This window comes from Mytilus edulis, chromosome 11, assembly GCF_963676685.1.
Source record: "Mytilus edulis chromosome 11, xbMytEdul2.2, whole genome shotgun sequence".
NCBI classification, from domain to species: domain Eukaryota; kingdom Metazoa; phylum Mollusca; class Bivalvia; order Mytilida; family Mytilidae; genus Mytilus; species Mytilus edulis.
Window position 1 is genome coordinate 15,316,148 of NC_092354.1, and position 25,752 is coordinate 15,341,899.

Sequence of the window (25,752 nt, forward strand, 5' to 3'; positions counted from 1 at the left end):
GCATTCATTATCACTGTAAGCTGGTATAGATATGTGTTTAGGGGCCAGCTGAAGGACGCCTCTGGGTGTTGGAGTTTCTCGCTGCATTGAAGACTGATTGGTGACCTTCTGCTGTTGTCTGTTCTATGGTCGGGTTATTGTCTCTTTGACACATTCCACATTTCCATCCTCAATTTTATGATTTTAAAATTCTATAACATCATGAACATCAAATATAAGGAATATCTGTATTATCATACCAGCATATGCACCTAGTTAGTACTACCTATTGAGCTGGTATCGATCTAGTAATAACAATCTTATTGCACCAGATGTACATTTTGACAATTAATGAAGAGAGGGTGTCCACAAGATGTTGCCTTATTACACTTTCTAAATGAAAAGCATATATACACTATAACTAAACACATCTACTAGTCTTATAATAGAATTTGTATGCTCATTTAAAAAAGTAATTATTCTGAACCAGATTAAAAAAAATTTAGGACACAAAATCAAAATTAAAAGCAGTTTAATATAGTTTATATAAAAAAGAAGATCTGGTATGATGCCAATGAGACAACTCTCCACAAGAGACCAAATGACACAGAAATTAACAACTATAGGTCACCGTATGGCCTTCAAAATGAACATAGCCCAATAGCATAGTCAGCTATCAAATGCCCCAAAATGACAATGTAAAACAATTCAAACGAGAAAACTAACATAGTTGAATTTTTTTTTTTTTTTTTACAATTTGCAAACCTTTTTATCCTGTCCATTGACTTCTATGATCATAGATTCTATCATCTTGGCTAGTGTCGAATCTTGGTTAACATTCTACAAATTCAAATAAACAGTTAAATAAATAAGAAATTCTCAAAAGAACATGCCATTTCAGAGTTTAGTGTGATATGAACTAGCACTTGTTTTTGTTTAGCAGTTAGCTGATGCCTAACTCCGTTTGCGGGATTTTTTCGCTGTGTTGAAGACCTGTTGGTGGACTTTGACTCTTTTCTGCTCAGTCGGATTGTTGTCTCATTGACATTCCCCATTCCTATTCTCAAATTTATGCTAGGCTGGTTTTTTATCTGAACAAATTTGTTTTTACAAAGCCATTTAAGGGATTTGGTCAGCATGCTTTATAATTCTCTTAATTAAAAATATGAATTAAAATGAAATACAGAATGTTTACTGAGCCACAATTTTATTAAACTAAGTTCTTGATACATGTACATTTTTGTATTTGTACTTGGTGTTTCCTTCTGAGAAAATGTAGAACAGACAGTACAACAACCAATTTTGTATTATTTTAATGTCGAACAAATCTCAATGGTATATTTAAACCTGGTACATGTATTAATAATAAATTTATATAAATTTACCCCCTGATCTAGTAAGTCACCACCATAAGCAGTTATTTCTTCTAACTTTTCCTGCAATTGTAAAAAAAAAACTAAATAATATCACCCTTCAAAGAAATTGTATTGTTCAAGGCCAATAACTTCTGGTATCATTATTTTTTTCTCTAAATTCAATTTGAAGAAGTTTTTTTAAACACATTGTAGTGAAATAGAATTGCTTTTATGCAAAACCCTCAATGACGAGTCAAAATTAAGCAGGCCATAAAAAAGAATAGGTTTGTTTGCCCAAACCCTACCTACCCAGAAAAAAGCTGCCTACTCAAATTCTTTTATTGTCCTGATTTGAAGAAGTTTTTTTTTAATCAGATAGGCATGAAGAATAATAAACACCCGATGCTTCAATTTCTTTTTTTGAAAAAAAAAAAGAAAACGCCTACCTACCTATCCACTGTCTCAACCTTGGGTAGGGTTTGGGCAAACCAAAATATTTTCAATTGTGGCCGCATTTATTTTAATCCATAATTGATTTAAAGAGATTTATATAATTTGGCAATAACTAAAGCTGAAAATGTTTAAAAATTAAAAGTAACCGCATACATGGCATAGTAATATTAAAATCACACATTCAGCTGGACGGGTTTGCAAAAAAAGAATCAACATAACAAATAATTTCAACAGTAAAAACAAATACATGTTTGAAACAGAAGTGTACGAGTTATCCTAGACTTCAGAATTTTGAACTGAACTTGACATTCACTTAACATTAAACATGCATACTGAAATCGTGACATGGTTGATTTGGTTACACATGTATATTTGTACTAATTCAAGTTTTGAAATTGATGATTGTCGTCGTAGAAAATACTGCTGTTCATGTTTGTCTGTTATCAGAAAATTGGTTTAATTCTTATTGCTCTAAAGAAATGTCTGTTCTATATATATTTAGGCCAATAAAAACAACAAATATTTCTGCTAAAAGTCATAAGTTTATAAGACATCCAAACTATATGTAAGAGCTAGCCTCCTCGAACAACATGCTGAAGGTTTTGTGATGATCATGATAATGTGACTTGGCCTTTTTATAGTGATTAAATGTATTTCATGTATTTGATTACAGTGACCAAGACAATATTTCATTATTTGACATTTTCAACTGTTTGACTATTTGATCATGTTGATTATCAATGTTTATTTTATCTTGTTTAAAAAAATAATTAATGATTATGTGATTATATTGGCCAAAAAAAATATGTTTATGTGATTATATTGGCCAAAAAAAATATAATTGTGTGATTATATTGGTCAAAAAAAAATATGATTATGTGATTATATTGGCCCAAAAAAAATATGATTATGTGATTATATTGGCCAAAAAAATTATGATTATGTGATTGCTTAGACCATGAGGAGCCTTGTGTACCTCTTCTTTAGCCGGGTCATCCACATCCTCTGAGGTTCCGTCCACATCTCTTTGTGTTTCATCCTCCACATTCCATAAGGTATCCTCACTGCCTGTGATTTCATCAACAGAGTATCTGTCTGAATCTTGGAGTCTTACTTCTCTATCAAGAGAGTTCAAATAGGTCTGTAATAGTCAAAATATAATTATTCACAAAGTTTAGTTGATTTATTTCATAATAATTATTTTAACATTGTCATTGACCAGACTGCATGCTCACCACAGGCACTTGTTTCTATCCATTGGAAGAACCACTATCAATGTAACTGGCATAATAAGCTTACAGCGGATTCCATTGATTTTGTAATGAATGGTAATATCTTTGGTTAGCTTGCTTGTTAGCTTGCTTGTTAGCTGAACCGTGAAGACTTTATCAGGTCAGGTTTACTACCCTCCTTTGAAATAACATAGTCCAACAGACAAATGGATTGGTTTTCTGTCGGATTAGTCTATTCTTAAAGTAGGGTAGTTTACCTAATATAACAAAGACTTCACGGTTTAGCTAACAAGCAAGCTTAAACCATCAAGCTAACCAAAGATATTACCTTTGGCTACACTCTCAATGGAATCCACTGTAATGCTGAATTTTCCATTGATAATAATTGGGAATTATTTTTTAACCATTTTAAAAGAATTAGAAAACAGATTTGTACCAACAAAAACTATGATACAAATAGGAAAAAAGAAAAATGTATTTCCAATAGACAAAAAAAAATGAGAGAGTTAATTAGAAGGAAAAATATTCTATCCAAAAAAATAATAACTTAACAAGATCCAGAAACAAGAGCTGAATACAATAAAGTCAGAAACCAGGCCAAAACATCAGTCAACAAACAAAAGAAATTACTCGAAAAAGGATTATCTGAAAATGCTAAGGCAAGCCCTAAAGCCATACGGAGCTACATAAAATCCAAATCCAAGACCAGGGAAGGTAGAGGTGACCTACATGTAGACACAGAAGATGTAAAATTCGAATAAACAGATTATAACAAACAAAAGGCTGAAATATTATCAGCATGATCAGAGTATTTTACAAGCGTATTCACTAATGAACCACAAGGCAATATTCCAGAATTTAGCATATACATGTATTTCATTAGATAAGAAAATAGAGGAATTAAAAATTGGCACTGATTTGGTTTTGAAACACCCCCAGAAAATAAAAACGGACAAATCACCTGGCCCTGATAATCTACACCCAGACTGCTGTTTGAAGTCAAGGAAGGTATAGCAGAACCACTAGGCATCGTTTTCAACCAATCTTTAACACAACAAGTAGTTCCAAAGGATTGGAAAAGAGCCCTAGTGAGTGCAACAATCAAAAAAGGGAATAGATCACAAGCAAACAAGAGTGCACACGCTGAAATGTCTTGCCTTCTAAACTAATCATTGATATTATGTTGATATTCCTAACTTAGTAAGTATAAAGCTAAGCTTTATTACAACTGTCACATTAACTTAACATTAACCAAGATAACTAAACAAAGACCAATGAACCTTGAAAATGAGGTCAAGGTCAGATGAACCATGCCAGGCAGACATGCTAACAATGCTTCTATACAACATATTATATAGTTGACCCATTACTTAACAAAAAATGCAAAAACTTAACATTGTGAAATGAACCGTGAAAAGGAGGTCACGGTCAAATATATAAAACCTGCGCGAGTGACATGAAGATCATAAAATATTTCCATACACAAAATATAGTTGACCTATGGCATATAGTATTAGATAAAAAGACCAAAACTCAAAAACTTAACTTTGACCACTGAACCATGAAAATGAGGTCACGGTCACATGACATCTGCCCGTTAGACATGTACGCCTTACAATCATTCCATACAACAAATATACAATGTAGTAGACCTACAAAATGTATTGCATATAGTATGAGAAAAACAGACCAAAACACAAAACTATAACCACTACACCATGAAAATGAGGTCAAGGTCAGATGACACCTGCCAGTTGGACATGTACATATTACAGTCCTTCCATACACCGAATATACTAGCCCTATTGCTTATAGTATCTGAGATATGGACTTGACCACCAAAACTTAACCTTGTTCACTGATCCATGAAATGAAGTCGAGGTCAAGTGAAAACTGTCTGACAGACACGAGGACCTTGCAAGGTACGCACATATCAAATATAGTTATCCTATTACTTATAATAAGAGAGAATTCAACATTACAAAAAATTTGAATTTTTTTTACAAGTGTTCACTGAACCATGAAAATGAGGTCAAGGACATTGGACATGTGACTGACGGATACTTCGTAACATGAAGCATCTATATACAAAGTATAAAGCATCCAGGTCTTCCACCTTCTAAAATATAAAGCTTTTAAGAAGTGAGCTAACGCTGGGCACCGCCGCCGTAGCCGCTGCTGCTGCCGCCGGATCACTATCCCTATATTGAGCTTTCTGCAACAAAAGTTGCAGGCTCGACAAAAATGACCTAAAAAATCTCGAGAAATGGAGTGATACATGTACATGGCTGTTGAAGTTCCATCCAGAAATATGCAAACACAAAAATATAAGAAGAAGGGTAAGAGATGACAAAACAAGTACTATTAGGTCATGATATTAGCAAACGTAAAGAAGAGAAGGAAATTGGAGTAGTAATTGATGAAAATTTAACCTTTGAAAGACGCATACATGTACAAAATGTATGCGAAAAAGTGAACAAAGCTAACTCAATTTTTGCTGCAATCAGACAATGTCAGAAGGACATTTAAATGAAAAAATCTTCATGCCACTATACAAAACATTAGTGAGAACACACTTACAATGTAGACTATGCTACATTTTGTAGTTCAGTATGGGCACCTTTCAAAAAGAAATCTGTTGACAAAATCGAAAATGTACAAAAAAGGGCAACACGCCAGATACATATATGTACATTGTACATGTAGATTTTTTAGGTCATTTTGTAGTATAATTTGATCTGATTCACTTTCAATAATTCTGAAGATTTTGTGTCATCCGTGAATAAGTAGGCATCTGATGTCACGCAATCAGGCAAGTAGTTTATGTATAGAACATATAACAGGGTGCCTAATACTGAGCCTTGTGGAATTCCTGTTGTTACATGTACATCTTTCCACTCTGATGTTTCCCCATTTACTGATACATGTACTTGTTGTTTTCTATAAGACAGAAATCTGTAATCCAATCTAGGATTGGATTTGTTACCCCAAATTTCATGATTTTCTTAACGAGTCGCCTGTGGGGTTCTTTATCGAAGGCTTTCATGAAGTCTGTATATATAATATATGCAGTCAATCTCATGGCCATTGTCTATAGCCTCTGTCCATTTATCTATTACCTCTAATAGTTGTAGTGTTGTTAAAAGATTGAAAAAACCTAAAGCTACCAACATTGACAATTAGAAGGGTCAGAGGGGACACAATTGAGACATACAAGATACTCAACGGTAAATAGGATCCAGAAATGAGTTCATTTCTCAAATTAATTTCAAACACCGAAAAAAGGCATAGCACAAGAGTAAATACATGTAGTAATAAAATCATTCACCAACGATTCAAAAACAAGTCTGAGGAAAAACAGTTTTTCAGTAAGAATTTCCAAATTATGGAATAAGTTACTGGATAAAGTCACAAAGGTGTCATCTAAAAACGCATTTAAAAATAGGTTACTTGTATTGTATTTTTGTCCATCTGATGAGTTGAGCCTTTTTCAACTGATTTTTATAGTTCGTTCTTATGTTGTACTGTTATACCACTGTCCCAGGTTAGGGGGAGGGTTGGGATCCCGCTAACATGTTTAACCCCGCCACATTATTTATGTATACATGTGCCTGTCCCAAGTCAGGAGCCTGTAATTCAGTGGTTGTCGTTTGTTTATGTGTTACATATTTGTTTTTCGTTCATTTTTTTACATAAATAAGGCCGTTAGTTTTCTTGTTTGAATTGTTTTACATTGTCTTATCGGGGCCTTTTATAGCTGACTATGCGGTATGGGCTTTGCTCATTGTTGAAGGCCATACAGCAGGGGTTAAAAAATGTTGTTATACATGTAACTAACTAGCCCAGAACTTATTGGCAGCAGGATTTTACTAGCCCTGTTCGAAGAACTGCTAGCCCATCAAAACTGACCTGCTAGCCCATCAACGGTACGCCTTTGCTGCATAATACATGGTGGGTGTCATGTTTTGAAGGGGACATTATACACTGTGTTTAACTAGTTCATTTTCTGGCAGAGGAAACATGTTCATTGGTTTAAATCGTGTGAAACAAGTGGTTTAATTATTATATTTGTTGTCCACACATACAAGGGAGACCTTTTATTGGCGTGCTCGGGAAAACTGGCAATATTCGCAGAATATGGTCTCGGAAATTTCATCCTGGCGGCACAGCTGACCTTGCCCAGGGGAATCTGTCTGTCCATGTCACTAGATATATTCTTTTCCGCTTTTCCCGATCATATTTTATATTTTTTTCTGGATGAATTTTCAGCCTCAATAGTAACCCTACTGATTTTTGCTTAGAAACTGACGAAGTTCCTGAGGTGCCCGTTCTAAAATATTTTGAAATATTTTGTTGTATTGTTTCGTGTTCAACAGTTGTCCGACAAGACCTATACATAATAACCGGTACCATTAATTGAAAATCTCGACTGAAGCAAAGTACAATACCCCCTGTACTGAGAAATCAATATTGAAAGTGTGAGATATTGCGATCAAAAGATGATACCTGGCCACCCTGAGTCAGTGTTCCAGCTAGCATGAAATGGAGGGGCGCCGCGCTCCGCCCCCGAAATTTTGCGCCCCTCTGCCTTTTTTAAGCGCCCCTCTGTGCCCTTTTGAAAAAAAGTTTAAAAAACGATCTTTTTTCCTCATATCGTCGCCATTTTGTTGAGTTCTTTATACACACACTTCATTAAGACAACAGATTAAAATTGTTGACACTTGTTACCTGATTATAATCACCTATTTGATTAGAGTCAATTACTTAATCAGGTGAAATTTACGACCCTGTCTAATCCCTTTACCCTGAAGCACCAAACATCGAAGTTAAATAAATTGATTATTATGTCATTTAAAAAGAATCATTCCAATAGGTCAACACGCAAAATGCATGAAACATGATATAACTTTGACCTCCGTAGCAGAGTTCAAAAAATTTATGGGTCACTGAATATTCACAATTCAGATCGTTTTTGTTTTAATGTTTTTATTTTTGAAACTGATCTTTCAAACTAGTTTTAATCCAGAAGAAAGTAAAAACATTGCTTGACTGTACCTTAAGTTGAATATCTATATCCAAATTAAATTAATGAAAACTGTAATCCATGATCACAAATTGAATGCTTTGTTTACAATTGTTCAAAGCCATGTGCTTTTTGGCGGGAAAATTAGGGAAACCCCTTATTAACAGGAAACAGTTACATTTCATTGTTATTTATGAGGGGGAGGACAGGGGTAAGGGAGACAGGGAGAAAGGGGATAGGAGAAAGGAGAAAGGGGGTGGGAGAAAGGAGAAAGTAGGTAGGAGAAAGGAGAGGAAGGCTGGGAGAAAGGAGAAAAAGTTGGAGAAAGGAGAAAAAATAAAATATCTCTACTTTTAAAAAAATTTCTAATATTTCAAGAAAAAATATCTCAAAAGGAGATGTTTTATTCTAATGGGAGAAAGGAGAACGGGGGTAGGAGAAAGGATAAGAGGGGTGGGAGAAGGGAGAAGGGTACCCCCCTGTCCTCCCCCTCATTTATAGACAGTAGGAATTTCATTTTGGAAATCATTTTGATTACAACTTCTAAGATTTATTCATGAAAAAATTATAAATTTAATTTCTTGGGGTGAAACTGATAATACTTTTTTATTAAAATAATTTACATCTAGGGGTATGGAAAGGGGGGCTGTTTTTTTTTGTTTTTTTCAAACATATTTTTTGCTTTTATATAAGAACATTCAAGACTATTAGTATGTATGTGCCTGCAGTAAAAACAAACCTGGTAAGGCCTAAAAAAATTCTACAGGGCCCTTGTAAAAACTTTTGAATCCAGGCTGGCCTTCAGAGAAAATGTTAAGTATACACCTTATCGCTAATCCCGGCTGACCCGACCGCTTGAACTTTTGACGTCAACAACAATCACTTTTCCATTGTTGCGTCAGATGTTTTGTTTTATGACGTCAAAATTTTACGGGAACCTGTGTGATTTCCAGCAATGGCGGACAAATAGCGATAAGGTGTATTGTTCCTGACTGTATTGCAGATTTATGTGAAGTTTTTAAACTGACATGCACAATTCATTTCACAAGTGTAATAAAAATAATTCTACAAAACAACGCAGCGCATCGCGTTGCAAATTCATCTTAGACCCACCATGCATCAAGAAATATGTCTTTATGTGGTAATATTAAGTATTTGATTTTTTTTCAGTGAGAATGCGCTAAAGTGCCCTTTTTAAAAACGCGCCCCTCTATTTTCAAATCCTAGCTGGAACACTGTGAGTTATTTGTTCTATTTTTAAAACATGTAACTGTACAACAGGGCTGAGTTCAATATCGTAGCGGCTACGTAGTGCTTCATATATTTTTGTCTACTGAACGAGTAGCTAGCCTATCTGCTATCAATATCTATGTAGCAGCTAGGCTAGCTACCCGTTCAAAAGTCATAAATCTGTATAGCCCTAAGTAGCCGCTACGATATTGAACGCAAGCCTAGACCTGTAAAACCCAGTTCAAATGCTTTGAATCCCGGATGACGTAATTGGATCCGATTGGCTAAGATAGAATAGGGATGAAGAGATTTCCCACTATCTATTTTGGAAACGCCAAGAAATTTTTGTTACTAGTCCGTCAGGCATATTGGGTTAAAAATTTTGATTGCCCGAGGTGCAAATGATCTAGTACCGGGGGTCGGGCTAGTGGATTTTTTAACCCCTGGTACAGTGACCTATAGTTGTTAATGTCTGTGTCATTTTGGTCTTTTGTGGATAGTTAAATTGTCTCATTGGCAATCATACCACATCTTCTTTTTTTTTATAGCTCTATAAGTACTGGGAATACGAAGAAATCTAATATCTATTATTCTGATTATCGACCTAAAATGACCAGAAGCAGCAACAGAAATAATAGACAAACAAACATATGAGTCATGTGAAGAGGAAACGTGAGGATCTTGTACCGGAAAACATCATTAAGTAACTGTTAATATACGTTGATAGTGGGTCTTCCTATGGATATAAACGAATCCGGGTCTGTTCGCGCCCAATCACGTTCGCACCCTTCCACATTCGCCCCCATTCACTTTCGCACCCCACATGTTCGCACCCAAATTTTGCGAAAAGTTCGTTCGCACCCCACACGTTCGCACCCAATTTTACCGATTTTTTGGAGGTGTATTGGTATAAATATATATGCCATTGTTTCTAAATAATTCGAGATACTGACAAGTTTTTTGGGTCATGACAAGTTTATAAAAAAAAAAGTCCTTGTTTTTGAGTCGGATTATGTTATTCTGGCAACAACTATTTCATTTGTGTGTTGAATAATTCTTAATCGTGTTTTGGTTAGTGTATTGAAATAATTTGTTTTTCACTGTTTCTAGTCAATTAAGTGCGAATCTGACAACATGTTGAACAACTGGTATGCATGGTAAGTGTATTGCTATAATTAATATTTATTTTATTAGTATTTACATCAAAGCAATTTAAAACAACAATCATGATTTATAAACAACAGTAAACAATAACACCAAATTAGGCTGTTTATAAATACCAATTAGCAATAATCATACATAATCAACATTTAATAATTAATCAGATTGATAAAAAAAAAATCTATTCAATAAATTCTCAAATTTTATTCAAATAGGATACAATTATTTGTTATGTTCATACGAATAATTTCTAACAATTTAACTTAAATTTGATTAAAAATTGGGCGCGAACATGTAGGGTGCGAACGGACGTGGGGGGCGAAAATGTGAGGTGCGAACGTGTAGGGTGCGAAACTATATTGGGCGCGAACGGACCTGATACCGATATAAACAAGCGCCTGTGTCTGACTCTCACAGCAAGATTAAACTACTGTATGTGAATTCATTATTATATAAAAAAAAAAACTTATATTTGAAGCCAGTGTGTTTTCATAAACCAACAAACCTCTTATTAAAACGACAACGTCAAAAGTAACATAAGAAACTTGTACTTTGGTGTCTGAAAACTTGACGGAAACGGCTAACCTGTTGTTAAATCCAAGTCAATGACGGAAAGGCGTAAAATGTCCGCAGTCGACCGTTACAAAAAGGGGAAAAGGGAAATGTTTTATCAGCTTCACGAACTTAGATCTAATATTAGTGCCGGAATGCTGCAAAGTAATGGAATTAATATAGCGCCCTCCAATATGTGATGCAGATAAAAAAAAAAAAAAAACATCCCTTAAACATGTTTTGGTACCTGTTTTGATGCGGACCAGAAATGACGCACCAATTTAGTTTTGGGTTTTATATTTCTAAACAAAAGATGTGACGTCATCGATAATTACTATTCATAACATGATGGCGAAGGTCATATGACTACAACATAGATGCCTCAAACTCTGTCCAGAAATGTTATTATTGCTTGAATTAGTAAAGCTAATGCAATTTCTGCCATTTTATTAAGGTTAAAAACAGTCTACCCTTCCCAGAATGATTATCAGTCCTAAATCCACTTTGGTCGGCAAAAGTATGTATGCACATGCTGCCCCAGTTTGTGTTTTTCAAATCATATGACTGTCATGTGACATGGTTTTACATTTAAGCGGGAATCACTGTAGAACAAATGATCGTCGCTTATATAATTTTCTATTGTTTATCGATTTTTTTCATTCATTGTACGAAGTATACATTGATAAATGTTTTAATGTCAATGTTGTTTTATGAATGCAATTACTTCTTATTTTCAAGTATATGGAATATATATGTCACTTTGATAAATTTTGAACAATTTTATATAAAATTTGAAATAAAATATAGGTTACAATTAAATTAATGAAAAAAATTGTGTTGCTATCAACATGATCATAAAAGTGACTGTAAATGTCAAAATTTGTTATTAAAATTAAATTTGTTGAATAGTGTTAACTTTAAATTATCCGGATTGAAGCAATTTTTCGAACATCAGGTACACTGCAAGTGGTTTTTACTGGTTTGTTTATAGTGCGTCATTACTGGTACCCATCATAAGTTGACAGTCCGTTTGTAATGTTAGCAAACATGATTTTTATTGCTTTTACTGTTTCAAAAATCAACTGTTTAATGATTGAAATACATTAACAAGTGATCAATCTTTCATTCTATTCCGTGTTTCTTTTTCTTTTAAATGGTAGATTAAATGCAGAGACAAACACAAAGTTACTGGTTCCTCGGGGATATTTGCCGCCCCATATATGATATTTATAGCAGTGCATGGCTATTCTTAGGGTATATGTTGCCGGTCTAAATTAAAATTTTCAGTTAACACATTAGGAATAGAAAACATATAGAGACATATCCACTTCAGCCATAAGATATCTCTAAAGAGATATGTCTTCTTTAAATCATTTTTATACGAAACGCGCATATAAAAATTGACGATACGGTCTTTATACTTAAAAGTCACTAAAAAGTATACATTTTTTTCAAACACAAAAGGCATAAATAATAAAATACGTATTTATAAAAAAAGAAATATATCCAAATTTTGGAAGATTCGAATAGTGAGTACATGTAATTACGGACTTCACTTCATCATTATTACTTTCGATCGGTTATTTTTTATTTTGTCATCATCCGTGACATATTCATAGCACTCGGGAAAAAATGTTCCAATGGTCCCCAACTGGATAAAAGATTTTGGTCTTTGCCGCCAGGAACAATTAATACTTTATTGAACCATAGACTAGATTTTTATTGCGGTTTTTGTTTGATGCTCTGGTTTTCATGACATTTATATAGTCTTCGAATCACGTTTCCACAGGCATTTGAACATAGTTGTCAGTTTTTTGCTCCAAAACCTGCTGTAGCTCTTTATATGAGTCGAACCAAAAGTTTGTGTTTTTATGATAACAAATTTTCGCCTCTTATATTTTCGAACGTTAATGTTCAACAGAAATTAACGTATGTACATATGTGCATGTAAATTAATGAGGGCTCAGTGCAGTTCACCAAAAGTAATAAACGGTCACCGTATTCTAAGCAGACTCTGAAGGCAAAATAAATAATAAGTGATTATAAAAAGGAAGATGTGGTCGATGATTGCCAATGAGACGACTGTCCACAAGAGACCAAACAGACACAGAAATTAACAACTACAAGTCGCCGTATGCCCTTCAACAAAATGCACAAAACCAGACTAAATTAGATCAAAGCGAGATGGCTACTGATACTCATCACTCTACTAGTTATATGTTTAAAGTTGTCGTCGTTCTGAACAAGCATGAAATATTTGTCACTGGACGTTATAAGCAAACAAAATATATCAAAGTTGTTTTATACTTTACTTACTGTAAATAGTGAGTGTACATAGTTTCATGACTTTTAATTAAAATCCAGTGCCAAATATTTAGGATCAGAAAAAAGGCCATCTGTAGATCGAGTATGTCGACTTAGAAAAAGTTGGGCAATAAAAGACTTTCACAGAGACATCACGAGATAGAGAAATGAAGTCTAAATTTTTTACTTGCATGATTTAAATGAATTTTGGAGTTTATTACCTAGAATATTTTATTTTTTTATTTTTCTGAGTTAACATTTGAAGCATTTTTAAAATAGTCATACTTTTGATCTGAGTTAACTATTCAGTTGAAGCATCATTCCAGTCAGCTAAGAGGTTTTTTTTTTTTTTTAAATTAATTCTGTTTTGTCATTATGTTTGTGTGTGTGTTGCTGTGTTTGAATGTAATATATCGTACCCTGTTTTGTGGAAAGGGCTTACAGGCTATGCCTGTTGCCCAATCCAATTCAATTTATTTGAATAAAATATTGTTTAAACCAAATGAATTTAATATCCTTGCCGAAAATTTGGAAAACATATATTAATAACCGCGGGACAGCCGGGACATCATTATGGTTTCCATATATCTCGACTTGTTCGATTCGCTAGTGAATATAACACCATATTTTGTTTAAACGAAAGAAATTTCTGTATCACTGCAAATAAAATGCTCCGTGTTGCTTAGTCTTTGGTTTTCTTTGTTGTGTGTTTTTTTTTTATATATGGTTGTTTGTTTTTGCGTCAATTTTCATGTTTTGTCATATTTTTTTATGACGTTGTCAGTTTGTTTTTGACTTTTGTGTTTGAGTTTTGTGACTTTCGATCCTCTGTTTCAAGTCTTTGGTTTGACTCGCTACGGAATGGAACCCACGATCTGCCGCATCGAAGCGCCCATCTGATTCAATATGAGAATAAGGAAATAATATGATTTAGTGGCCAATGAAACGAGTAGCCAATAAGGGGCGAAATTGTCAACAACAAAAGTTCACCTAAGACCTTACGACCTTCTTCAATATGCAAAACTCATAACGTATGTAGTATGCTATAAAATGTCCTCGGCATGAAATAATGCTAAACAGTTTTATAAAAATAAAACTATTTATGATTAATGATTCAAAACCATAAACGAAAAACAAGAAACATTATCATGGCAGAAAGCCACCAACGACAAACAGTGACCTACATTCTTGGCAGTTACACGAACTAAAGGGACTATTTTTTGACGAGTGAATACGAGTTAATCGGACAGAGAACTTTTAATTGTGTGTATCTATGCTTGAGTGCTTGAATTTAGCGAACGAAATGCCCATTTACAAGATCTTTATAAAAACACGATGCGTATAGAAACAAAAAGTAACTTACCCTTATTGCATTTTGAAAATCTTCTGCTTCATCATTTGACAAATCTAAAAATTAAGTTTATTTATTAGATAATCTTTCGATTATCCATGCATTATTAAAACAGTTCAAAACTAGCAATATCAATATATTTTCAAGACAGTGGCTATTTAGCTGGACCATAGGCTTTTGAGTATAGGATTTGGATTTTTTTTAATTGCTTTAAACTGTATATTTAATTTTCGACTTTTACATGCGTATCACATACTTTACTGAACTTTTTTTCAAACCCACAACCAATTCCTATTATTTATCTGTTTGATTTTTTTTATGTTTAGCCATGGCGTTGTCAGTTTATTTTCTATCTATGTGCTTTAGTGCCCATCTGGTATCACAGTTCGCCCCTCTTTTACACAAGTCAAGGTATTAGGGATCAGTTTTTTCCGACTTTTTTTGCTGATATCTAACTCGCATCACATGACTGAAGTATATAAGAATGTGTCATCATGTACATACAACCAAACAAAGTTTTTAATAAAATCTGCTACGTTTCGAATTAACTTTGTAGCTACCTTTTCTTTACAAATAAAAGAAACATTGACCTTTGTTGAAAGTACTGAAAAAATTAAAGATAAGTATGTTTTTTACGTAAGTATGTTTTTATACTTTCCGTTCATCGAATTTATTTGGTTGACCAAGGAAAAAAATAACACTATATGTAGAGGCAACTTGGGAGAAAAGGGCCATTGGGTGTCGATATGACCTACCCCTTTATGAGGCTACATATTTGTATAATATATATACATGTATGTATGAATAATGCATAGACTTTTTACAAGTATAACTCACCGTGGACGTTGTTTTGTTCGTCCCCCTTTCATAATACTGGGTCCGCATCGGATATATGTAAGGTTATGCTTTCGGGGATAAAATGCAATATTCATGACAACTTACGAATATATAAACATGCTTAGTTTATTACCTTTAAATGATTTCTTCAAATAAAGTGCATCAGATATTTCAAGTGTCAGAACTAAAACCACCAAAAATTTGACGGGAACCATATTCACTGCTGTCCGTGGAGAATGTTGACCACTGTCCACTGTTACAACGTTCTGACTAACATCTCAAACAATTAAATAGTAAGAGTGGGGCACTAACAAGGTATTTTTCCGAAGCTATTTTTGTATTATTTCATGCAACAATATTGTAGGATCAATTTATTAATGGCACCATGCAAATTAAAAATCAACAAAAAGAATAACTATTTTAGTCCTGTTTGATTTCATGTCATAGATTTATGTATACAATATTTAACTGCTCATGAGGTGCGTATGGGGCAAAAATCATACTACGCCCTTTGATAAACATCTTCTGTCAGTTTGTTTTCAAAACATGTACATGTAAGGAAGTAAAAATTGAAAACTATGAAATATATATCCTGTTTCTTTTCTTTCTAATACATGTTTCAAGAATATAAAAGATTGCATTGTTAAAGTAAAGTTACACAGACAGAGGAATGTTGACAATGGTCTACTCGACTTGATCTCGGTATTTATATCGATCCGTTAGTCAAGTATATGCACGAACTATTTGCCACTGGCCATCAAGCAAGCCAAAGCCAATTGATCAGTAAGAAAGGCAGCTATGTTAATTTAAGTATTTTAAAAATATCATAAATCTAATTTTTAATTATTTTTATCGTTCTGAACCTGCATGAGATATTTGCTACTGGACGTTAAGAAACTAACAATCAATCATATTTTATTAGTTTAAACATATTTATTTATAGTGGATTCGGAAACAAGTTATTACAACTTATATATTAATCCCTTTCAACTTTACTGGTGCGAATGCTGCCTTGTGGCGGCATTAGCCCGCTCTTTTTCGAAATTTAACACGGGCCAGCCATTTATCGTCAACTTCCGTTGGACTATCATCGTTTCGCAAGACTATACTAGCTCGCAAATGGTGTCAAGGGAGAGCCGAAAATCAAATCCCCGAAATTTTAATTAGTTATTGTTTTTAAATGATAACGAAACTTAGACAGGTGGGAATGGACAAAATAATTTTGTTACTGAAAAATGATTTATTTTTTTTTTTTTTTTTATTTTGTCTGCAAATCTCTAATTTCAAATTTTAAAACATACGTTCAACTTCATCAAGTAAAGCTGATCTTAGGTGGATTTAAATATCTAGGCATATTTCGATAGCGTTTGGTAGTAAAACATTATTGTCTATAATTATGTGGGGCCGAGGGGAGGGGGGGGGGGGGAGTGTACCCGATGATGTGATGCCAGAAAATATGGGCGAAAGACATCAAGAAAACCATCGAAAACAGATTTTATGATCATTGATAAATGATGTGGAATATTCTGATCTACTTAATCTACATTGGGTCATTCCATTTTTGTCCACATGGGAAAAAGGGGACATATATGTCGGTATTCGCTCATAACACAGAAACCAGACGAAAACATATATAATTTAAAGCCATCAAGTTTAATACCTTCGTCATTATAAAAAACTATACAACGAGGGATGGAAGGAACTTTTTCGTGTCATCTGGATTTGGCCTTTTTGAAAGTATTTGGGGCTCACACTTGGGGAGCAACGATTTAACGTGAAGAGGGAAGGGTTATGGTTTTTTGTTTGAATCAGAAACCTAGTTTACGACGCTTCAATCAAATGTTGTTTTTTTCTTCAAAATTTAACACTTTAAGATATGGGGAAACTCTGTTATTATTATTTTTTGTCCTCTGCTTAAACAGAATATTTCTGATCATCAAATTAGAATTTTTTTTCATCAAATTGGGAAACAGAATATGTTTTTAGAAAAAAACATACCCCCTACCTTAAAATTAAATGGTCGTTCCCCCATGAGTACACGGGAAATAATGACTATTTTACATGAATATTATTGAAAAAAGGAAAGTTGGACCAATTTTCTCTTTAATTCTTCTGCGCTTACGAATTCTTTGACTTCTATTTCTATGATAGATATAAGAAGATGTGGTATGATTACCAATGAGACAACACTTCATTCAAGTTACAATTTGTAAAAGTAAACCATCATAGGTCAAGGTAAGGTCTTCAACACAGGGCCATGGCTCACACCGAACAGCAAGCTATAAAGGGCCCCAAAACATTACTGGTGTAAAACCATTAAAACGGGAAAACCAACGGACTAATCTATAGAAAGAAACAAGAAACACTTATGAACCACAACAACTAACGATATGACCATGTTTTTTTTTATTTAAAAATTTCCGTCTTAAAATTAAATCAACTAAAGATACCAAAAGAAAATGTGTTCATCTGACTAATATATAACCTGCACTAGTTTTTATCTTATCTACATTACATTCTGATAACCTTATAATGTATTGTGATTAAACAGAAAATCTACATTTCGCTGCTGGTAAGTATTTTTTTAAATATTCAGTTTATAAGAGTAGTTTAAACATATTTATTTATAGTGGATATGGAAACAAGTTTTGCAACTTTATAACATTACAAGGGAGCTACCATTTTGATTTTTATTAGGGGGGGCATCTCTGTCCTGGCTCTTTTATTTTATTACTTTAATTAATTTAACCTGACTTTTATTACATAAATTGACATCCTGCCATTTATATGCAAAGTGTCTCATCCTGTTTTTTTTATAACTCAAACGTCTTTTCAAATGTCATCCTTGCCTACCTCCACCCCAACCCCCACCATCCATAAAATCAAATGACGGCTCCTGAACACCGTATTGCCTGCTGTAACTCATTGTATGACATTGCAACCTAGATTTTCTCTTTGTTTTGCTTCCACATTGTTTGAAATTCTGTGAAACAAGTGAGACTCAGAGGTTAAACTAGCTATAACATGGTTTGATACACCATTTTCTACATAAAGAAGAAAACATTTGTTTAATACACCATTTTCTACATAAAGAAATGCCTGTACTACGCCAGAAATTTTACATATGATTTCGTTTTTCTGAGCTTTTGATCCTGTCAGTGAATAAGGGATTTTCCGTTTTGAATTTTCCTTGGAGTATTTTTGTTAATGTACTTTTTACCTATACCCACAAATTTAAGGACTCGGGGTTCCTTTCAACTTAATTTTACTATGCGATTTGATGAGTGTTTGTTTACTAGTATCTACATTATTGTTTATATAAGGGGCAAGTTGAATCCCACTTCTTGGTACGGGTTTTTTCTCAATTTTTGAAGACACAATATTGTTTGCCTATTTTTCTATTTCGTTTGATTGGCCATTTATTCTGCCTGCACTTTTATTCTCTCATCTGTAACTAGCCCTCTAGACCCTTATATAAAAGAAAACAAAGGTGATGATAAAGCATGCAATTCCGAAAATTGACCGTCTCCGAAAAATTAAATTCTAAAATTATTGATTATCGGCCTTTTCGTGCCAGACGACTATTGAATAAGCTACATATATAATCACGAGTCTCTCTCGACATTTTATCGGTTATCAGCTTGTTATATATGTACTATGTACTTTCTGTCACTAACCGTGATGTGAACGGTTATACTTTGGACGATTTGATTACATGTTATCAGTTTATAGTAATACATCTTTTCTGTCTCAAATATGATCTAAGTTTAACATATGGCGAATTATTGATCTCGTTCTCAGTCTGTTATCCTTTTTATGAAATGTGAGCTTTCGTCATCACTTGGCGTTCGTCGTCGTCATCCATCGTCGTCCGTCCGTAGTAAACTGTTTCAAAGATCTTCTCTGAAACTAATGAACCAGTATCTTATCTGTTTATTAAAAAAAACATGACCGCCATGGTTAAAATAGAATTTAGTGGTAAAATGCAGTTTTTGGCTTCAATAATATCTTAAAAAACTAAAGCATTTAGAGCAAATCAGACATGGGATAGAAATGTTTATTAGGTCAAATTATATAAGCCATGAGTTTTACAAATGAAAATAAAAACCCATTGTTGGGTTGCTGTTACTAAATTGGTAATTTTATAGAAATTTTGCTGTTTGGTTATTATCTTGAATATCATAAAAGATAAGGATAAACTGTTACAACAAAAATGTTCATCAACGTAAGATCTATAAATAAGTTCATATGACCAAATCTTTCAATTGACCCCTATAGGAGTTATAGCCCTTATAGTACAATTTTCGACAATTTGTTTACCAGTATCATGTTTGTAAACTTCTCTTAAACTACTAAATTAGAACCAAACTTTAGCTGAATGATTCCTAGGTTAATGCCCTGAATTAAGGAGACTTTGCAGTTTTAGGTTATTATTTTGAATGTAATTATAGATAAAGATAAACTGTAAACAATAACAACGTTCAGCAAAGTAAGATCTCGAATAAGTTTACATGATCAAAATTGTCAATTGACCTTTAAAGACATTTTTTTCAGAATTTGTTCATCTAGTTTGCTTATTTAAAACACAGTTTCTCCTTTGAAATTGATGAAAGATTTTCAGTCAAACTTGGGCTGAATGATTTTCTGAGTATCTAGTATAAATTTTGTATTTTATTTCCTTGTACGTCAAGAAACATAGAAACTGTGGCTAAATTGGAACAAAGGGGTTAATATATTTTTGTTTGCGTTTAAAGAAAATATGACAGATACAAAGAACATGCAGTTAAATGTCATTCTTAAGCCATTCTTTAATATATATTGAAAAGCAAAAATAGTCATTGATGAAACTTTTAAGCAAAACAGTGATCGATTAAGGCTCTTGATTACCTTGTAAACATCAAAGGAATGCTGATCCACTTCCATTATCAGGTGGAGTCCTCCTTCCTTGGCTGTTTCGGCGCTATTCCACAACAACCTCCAGAGGTGCGCCGGCTCAGGTGTTAATCTGAACCTGGAACTGGATGGCCTACACGGCTCCGATGTCTCAGCTGATGTCATTGCTGTTCTTCTGTAACTGAATGCTGTTCTGTATATCTATATCTGTCCATTATCTACACAATAACTGTTCATTGTTCTATCACTTTGCACTTTTCCACACTTCGTCTCTTTCCCTCCAAATCCACTGTGATACCACCTCTGCTTCTCTACACACTTCTGTAATCAGTTTCTTCCTCTCTGCTCCTACCACTCCCAAGGTCCTAAGTGCCCGCCACATTGACTGTCCTGCAAAGCCCCTGCATCCGACTTCTATTGCCATACACCACGTCCTCCCTCCCCGCTGTTTGCAATCCTCTACTAGCTGCTGGTATTTTGCCACCTTTCTTTCATAAGCTACCTCTATTCTGTCTTCCCATGGGACTGTTAGTTCCAGCAATACCGCCTGCCTAGTTCCCTGTGACCAAATGACTATATCTTGTCTTAGCGATGTTGCTGCTATTTCTGCTGGGAAACTCATGCGCTGATGTATGTCTGCTGTCATCTGCCAGTCTGATGCTGTTCCAAGTATCCCTAAACCTTATGCCTGGTTGTCTTTCTTTTCTCCAGCCCTCACAAAATTTACAAACGTGATGTTCTTCTGCATCTTTCTCTTCTTTCTCCTGGTGGTATCCAACTTTGCTGCTATTGTTTTCAATACACTGTCATGCCTCCATGTATATCTTCCATCTTTCAGTGCGACTGGACATGCTGACAACACATGCTGTAGAGATGCTGGTTTGTCTTTGCATAAGGTGCATGTTGGTTCCTCTATCAACCCCCAGGTATAGAGGTTTGATGGGCTTGGTAAAACATCATACACTGATCTTAGGAGAAAACTCAATCTGTATCCCTCCATACTCAAAATCTCGCTCCAGGTCAAAGTCCTGCTTCTAGCTCCTTGCCAATTCAACCAACTACCCTGCTGTTTCATTCCTACTGCCTTAACATTCCTACTCTTCTTCTATCTATCGTATTTCCTGTTGCACCAGTTCCCTCCGTCCCTTCTCATTTGCTGTATCTCACCTTGGTTTTGTTGTCATACCAAATCCCTGTCTACCAACTGCTGTTACACCAACGATGACACTGTGCTTTAGTCTGGTCTCAGCTTCCTTAACTGCTTCCTCTGCTTTCCATTTTCTTCCTGTCCTGATCTTTACTTTGGCTCCTCTCACTTTAGCATCTTTGCTGTCTCTCAACGTCATAACCTGTCTTGTCTTTGTAACTTTATACTCTTCTGTCAATGCCTTCATTGGTAATTGTAGCTTTGTTCCTGTGCTGTACAATCCAATGCTGCTGAAACTTCTTGGCACACCCAACCATCTTCTTAGGCATGCACTGATCTTTCTCTCTAAGGCCTCCACTTTGGACAATGGGAACTAGTAAACTAGTAATGGCCACAGTATTCTTGGTAAGACCCCATGTTGATATATCCAGGCCTTATATCTTCCTGGGAGCCCACTTTTGTCTATCTTCGTCAGCCATTCTACCAATTGCACTTGAACTTCATCATGTTTACCATATCTGCTAGTGTTGCATCAAACTTTTTACCTAGGCATTTCACTGGTTTCTCTCCAACTGTTGGTATCTTTTCACCTGCTAACTCAAATGTCTCATCTTGCACTTTGCCTTTCCTCACTATCAAACTTCTAGATTTACTTGGTTTGAACTTCATTCTGGCCCACTTAATCATCCTTTCCAATTCCTCTAAAGTCCATCTTCCCTCTATGACTGTTTTTGCTGTCACTGTTATATCATCCATAAAAGCTCTTACTGGTGGTTGCCTGACCCCTGATGACAATAATGGTCCTCTAATAAAATTAACGGTACTAATTTTCTTGCACCAGATGCGCATTTCGACAATACATGTCTCTTCAGTGATGCTCGTGGCCAAAATATTTGAAATCCAAAGCTTATATAAAAGATGAAGAGCTATAATCCAAAAGGTCCAAAAAGTATAGCCAAATCCGTGAAAGGAATCAGAGCTTTGCATGAGGGAGATACATTCCTTAATTTATAATAATTTCTATCATTTTGTAACAGTAAATTTTAATAACACAAAAATATCCGTATTTTCATGCCAGTTCCGAAGTACTGGCTACTGTGGTGGTGATACCCTCTAGGACTAACTGGACTCTACTTGGTTTTTCTACTGATTTTACAATTAAGTTCATTGCTGCTGCAAACAGGACTACTGATACTGTACACCCCGTTAGTATACCAACTTCAAGTCTCTGCCAAGCTGTGGTGAAGTCTCCAGCTGTGAACCTCATTTCAATCTTGTCAAAATACTCTCGCAGCATAGTTCTGATAGTTGGTGGAACATGATACCTCTCCAATGTCAGGTTTACTAATTTGTGAGGTATGGACCCATAAGCATTAGCCAGATCTAGCCAAAACACTGCTAGGTCACTTTTCTTCTCCTTTGCTTCTCTTAAAATCTGTGTAATAACGCTGGTGTGTTCGATGCAACCAGATACTTCAGGCATGCCTCCTTTCTGGACTGCGATGTCTATATATTCGTTGCCAAGCAGGTACCTCGTCGTTCTCCTTGCTAAAACTGCCAGGAATATCTTCCCCTCAATGTTCAATAGGGAGATGGTTCTAAACTGTTCAACTTTCCTGGAGTTCTCTTCTTTTGGTATAAAACATCCTTCTGCCTTGTATCATGACTCTGTCATCTTTCTCCTTCTCCAAATTACTTTTAATAGCTTCCACAACCTTCTGATCAGTCTGGGACAGTTCTTATATACCCTATATGAAATACCATTTGGTCCTGGAGCTGACCCTGCTCTTGCCTTTCTCACTACGTCCTGCACTTCTTGGAACTTCAGGTCTGACTCATCAAACTGTTCTTTTGACTCCTCTGGTGTTAACAATTTCTCACATTCTTCCAGGTCTTCTCCTCGTCTCTCATCCCTGTGGGTCTTACTGAGATGTTCTTCCACTTCTTCCCTCGAGTTTTCCAGTTTACCAGATCCTCTCGCTCCAAATAATCGCTTCATATACTGAAATGGGTTTGCTGTAAATGTTGCTCTCTCCTTTGCCTTTTTCTTTCTATCTCTTCTATGAGTTTCTGCTCTTGTAAGTGTCTTAAGTTTCTCCCTAGTTTCCTTTCTTAACTGCTGTAATGGTAACCTTTCATTCTCATTGGCGACTTTGTACCTCTTCTTTACCCTTCTCAAGTCTCCTCTCAATTCCTTGATCTTCTTCTGTCTCCGGTTACTATGGCCTTGTTTTGTTGGTTGTTTCCCTTGTGGTACCACTCCAAATCTGTCTTTTCCTACGCTGTAAATAATGGACGTCATTGCTGTTATCTTTCTGTCTACACTGCCTGCTAATGTTGCCTCTAAGATGTTTTCCAAATCTTCGTCAAGAGCTTTTCAAGCTGCTTTGTCTGCATTCGTTGGCCATTTGATCTTCTCTTTGCGTGGCTCATTCTCTTCTCTACGGGTTGTTGGTTCTATCCTGTCTTCTCTACGGACTGTTGTATCTATCCCGTCTTCTCTGTGGACTGTTGGTTCTATCCTCTCTATCTCTTTTGCCTCGTCAAGTTGTTCTACCTCTGTAGGCTGTTCCTCGTGCTCATCCTCACCCTGGGTCACAGGGAGGCTATCATCACTGTGGTTTGCTTCGTGGATGGTCTCCTCCTCCGTCTGACCAGATCTCTCTGTGCGTTGATTGCCAGAATGGGGTTGCACACATTTCATTCTGCTTTGATGGATCTTCAAACCTCTAGAATTCTTACAGACTTTACCACAAAAACATTTACATCCGTTGTTCTGGTTCGTTGTCCTTGTCCTTGTCGGTTCCATAGTCGTTTCCTGATCCTGTCCTATGGGCTGTTCATCCTCCCTGAGAACCTCTTGTTCTAATCGGTATCACTAATTTTAATGCTTTTTTAATTTTTTTATTTTTATGTATATTATTTTTTTAACTTCTCTGTAACCTTTGCATGGTTTTATGAGAATAAACTATCTATCTTAAAGGTAGAAGTCATAGTCATATAGACCCAATGATGTAATAGCATAAAAAATGAGCCAAATATTTGAAGTTGTCTTTCAAACGTAACCATTGGCAACAAGACACTGCTTTAGATAAAGATTCAGTTGTACATAATTTCAATGATAATTCCATGAACGCTTTGTACCAGGGACTTTCCGAGAGGATATCAGAAAGGCAGATATTTATTGAGGAATCGTATGCTGCACAATCTTGATCATGTCGCATATTTACTACCAAAGCATAAGCTTGCTGACAGCTTTGTCTAAGATTTATTTTAAGGATGTACCTACGCAAGGGTTAGGCATTTGTGTCCGATGTTTGACCTTTTGGGTTTTCCCCTTACGAAACTGGGTACAAAAATGTGCACCACAACATTTTTTTCTTTTCATATAAGATTCAATAGCTCACGAAAGGTCATTTGCCAAAGTTTTTGCAATTTATAAATTTCTTTTCTTTCGACTTAAATTCCAAATGATACCAATGCAAATATCTTGGCTTTATTATTCTGTTTTGAGCGTTCCTGATGAAAGTAAATCCATAATAGTGCTTTAAACGCATAACATATATATTAATGGTAATCAATGGATATTTAGAAAACCAGTAAATATTTGCCAGAATAATTACTATTATTTACGATTTTGCAGAGCCGACACATAGCCATCATATGCCTTAATTGAATTTGGCATTGAATGACTGTTATCCTTATCCCTGTCAAGGTTTGAATATACTGTTGGTCCTTTTGGATTTAATACGCTCCTTCGTATTAGGTTTTTGATTTCAAACATCACTGAAGAGACATTACCTGTCGACATGTTCATTCGATGCAGTACAACAACTTGAAATACTATGACTAGTAGTATATTTAAGAAATAATTGATGCCAGCTATACTTTATTGTAGTTTTAACATGGGTAGGCATTATATTCGTGATTATTTTTGCCAGAGCGATAGCCATGTTAAAACTAAAATAAGTATAGCTGGAATCAATTATTTCGATTCTGATTAGGACAATTACGGTAATTTCTATGTTCGCTGTGTATAGGGTGCACAGTATTTGTGTAGGCTCTTCCATCAACCTCCCTGTCGAGTTTTATCCAACTAGTTCAAACCAGTTTAATTGCGCAAAGTTGTAAGTTTGTAAAATTCAAAATTGAACTAGAAATTATCAAATTTATTAACTTAAACAATATTTGAGTCACAATATAACAGAAAAGTTATCATTGACATTCAACGTCTT

General features: G+C 34.9%; 5 protein-coding genes across 5 annotated transcripts in view; all 5 read right to left on the reverse strand.

Annotated features, from left to right (window-relative positions):
* Positions 1 to 15,761, reverse strand: part of LOC139494011 (uncharacterized) — a 51,039-nt gene extending 35,278 nt beyond the window's left edge. The window contains exons 1-5 of the mRNA XM_071282178.1: positions 15,611 to 15,761; positions 14,653 to 14,696; positions 2,764 to 2,928; positions 1,365 to 1,415; positions 745 to 819 (exon numbers count right to left, since the gene is read on the reverse strand). Of these exons, the coding sequence (XP_071138279.1) occupies positions 745 to 819; positions 1,365 to 1,415; positions 2,764 to 2,928; positions 14,653 to 14,696; positions 15,611 to 15,692 (417 nt within the window). The 5' untranslated portion in view covers positions 15,693 to 15,761. The remainder of the gene's footprint in view (positions 1 to 744; positions 820 to 1,364; positions 1,416 to 2,763; positions 2,929 to 14,652; positions 14,697 to 15,610) is intronic.
* A 4,853-nt stretch (positions 15,762 to 20,614) lies between these two features.
* Positions 20,615 to 21,016, reverse strand: LOC139494012 (uncharacterized). The gene has a single exon (XM_071282179.1). It carries the CDS (start codon positions 21,014 to 21,016, stop codon positions 20,615 to 20,617), a length of 402 nt encoding a protein of 133 aa, XP_071138280.1.
* Positions 21,017 to 21,052: 36 nt separating this feature from the next.
* LOC139494013 (uncharacterized) lies at positions 21,053 to 21,445 on the reverse strand. The gene has a single exon (XM_071282180.1). It carries the CDS (start codon positions 21,443 to 21,445, stop codon positions 21,053 to 21,055), a length of 393 nt encoding a protein of 130 aa, XP_071138281.1.
* Positions 21,446 to 22,586: 1,141 nt separating this feature from the next.
* LOC139494014 (uncharacterized) lies at positions 22,587 to 23,000 on the reverse strand. The gene has a single exon (XM_071282181.1). It carries the CDS (start codon positions 22,998 to 23,000, stop codon positions 22,587 to 22,589), a length of 414 nt encoding a protein of 137 aa, XP_071138282.1.
* A 177-nt stretch (positions 23,001 to 23,177) lies between these two features.
* LOC139494015 (uncharacterized) lies at positions 23,178 to 23,819 on the reverse strand. Its single transcript, XM_071282182.1, has one exon. The coding sequence runs from the start codon at positions 23,817 to 23,819 to the stop codon at positions 23,178 to 23,180; it is 642 nt and encodes a 213-aa protein (XP_071138283.1).
* Positions 23,820 to 25,752: the final 1,933 nt, after the last annotated feature.

Excerpts from the sequence above, each read along its gene's own strand:
- LOC139494015 (XM_071282182.1), bottom strand. The coding sequence starts at position 23,819 with ATGACGTCCATTATTTACAGCGTAGGAAAAGACAGATTTGGAGTGGTA.
- LOC139494012 (XM_071282179.1), bottom strand. The coding sequence starts at position 21,016 with ATGACAGCAGACATACATCAGCGCATGAGTTTCCCAGCAGAAATAGCA.
- LOC139494014 (XM_071282181.1), bottom strand. The coding sequence starts at position 23,000 with ATGCCTGAAGTATCTGGTTGCATCGAACACACCAGCGTTATTACACAG.
- LOC139494013 (XM_071282180.1), bottom strand. The coding sequence starts at position 21,445 with ATGAAACAGCAGGGTAGTTGGTTGAATTGGCAAGGAGCTAGAAGCAGG.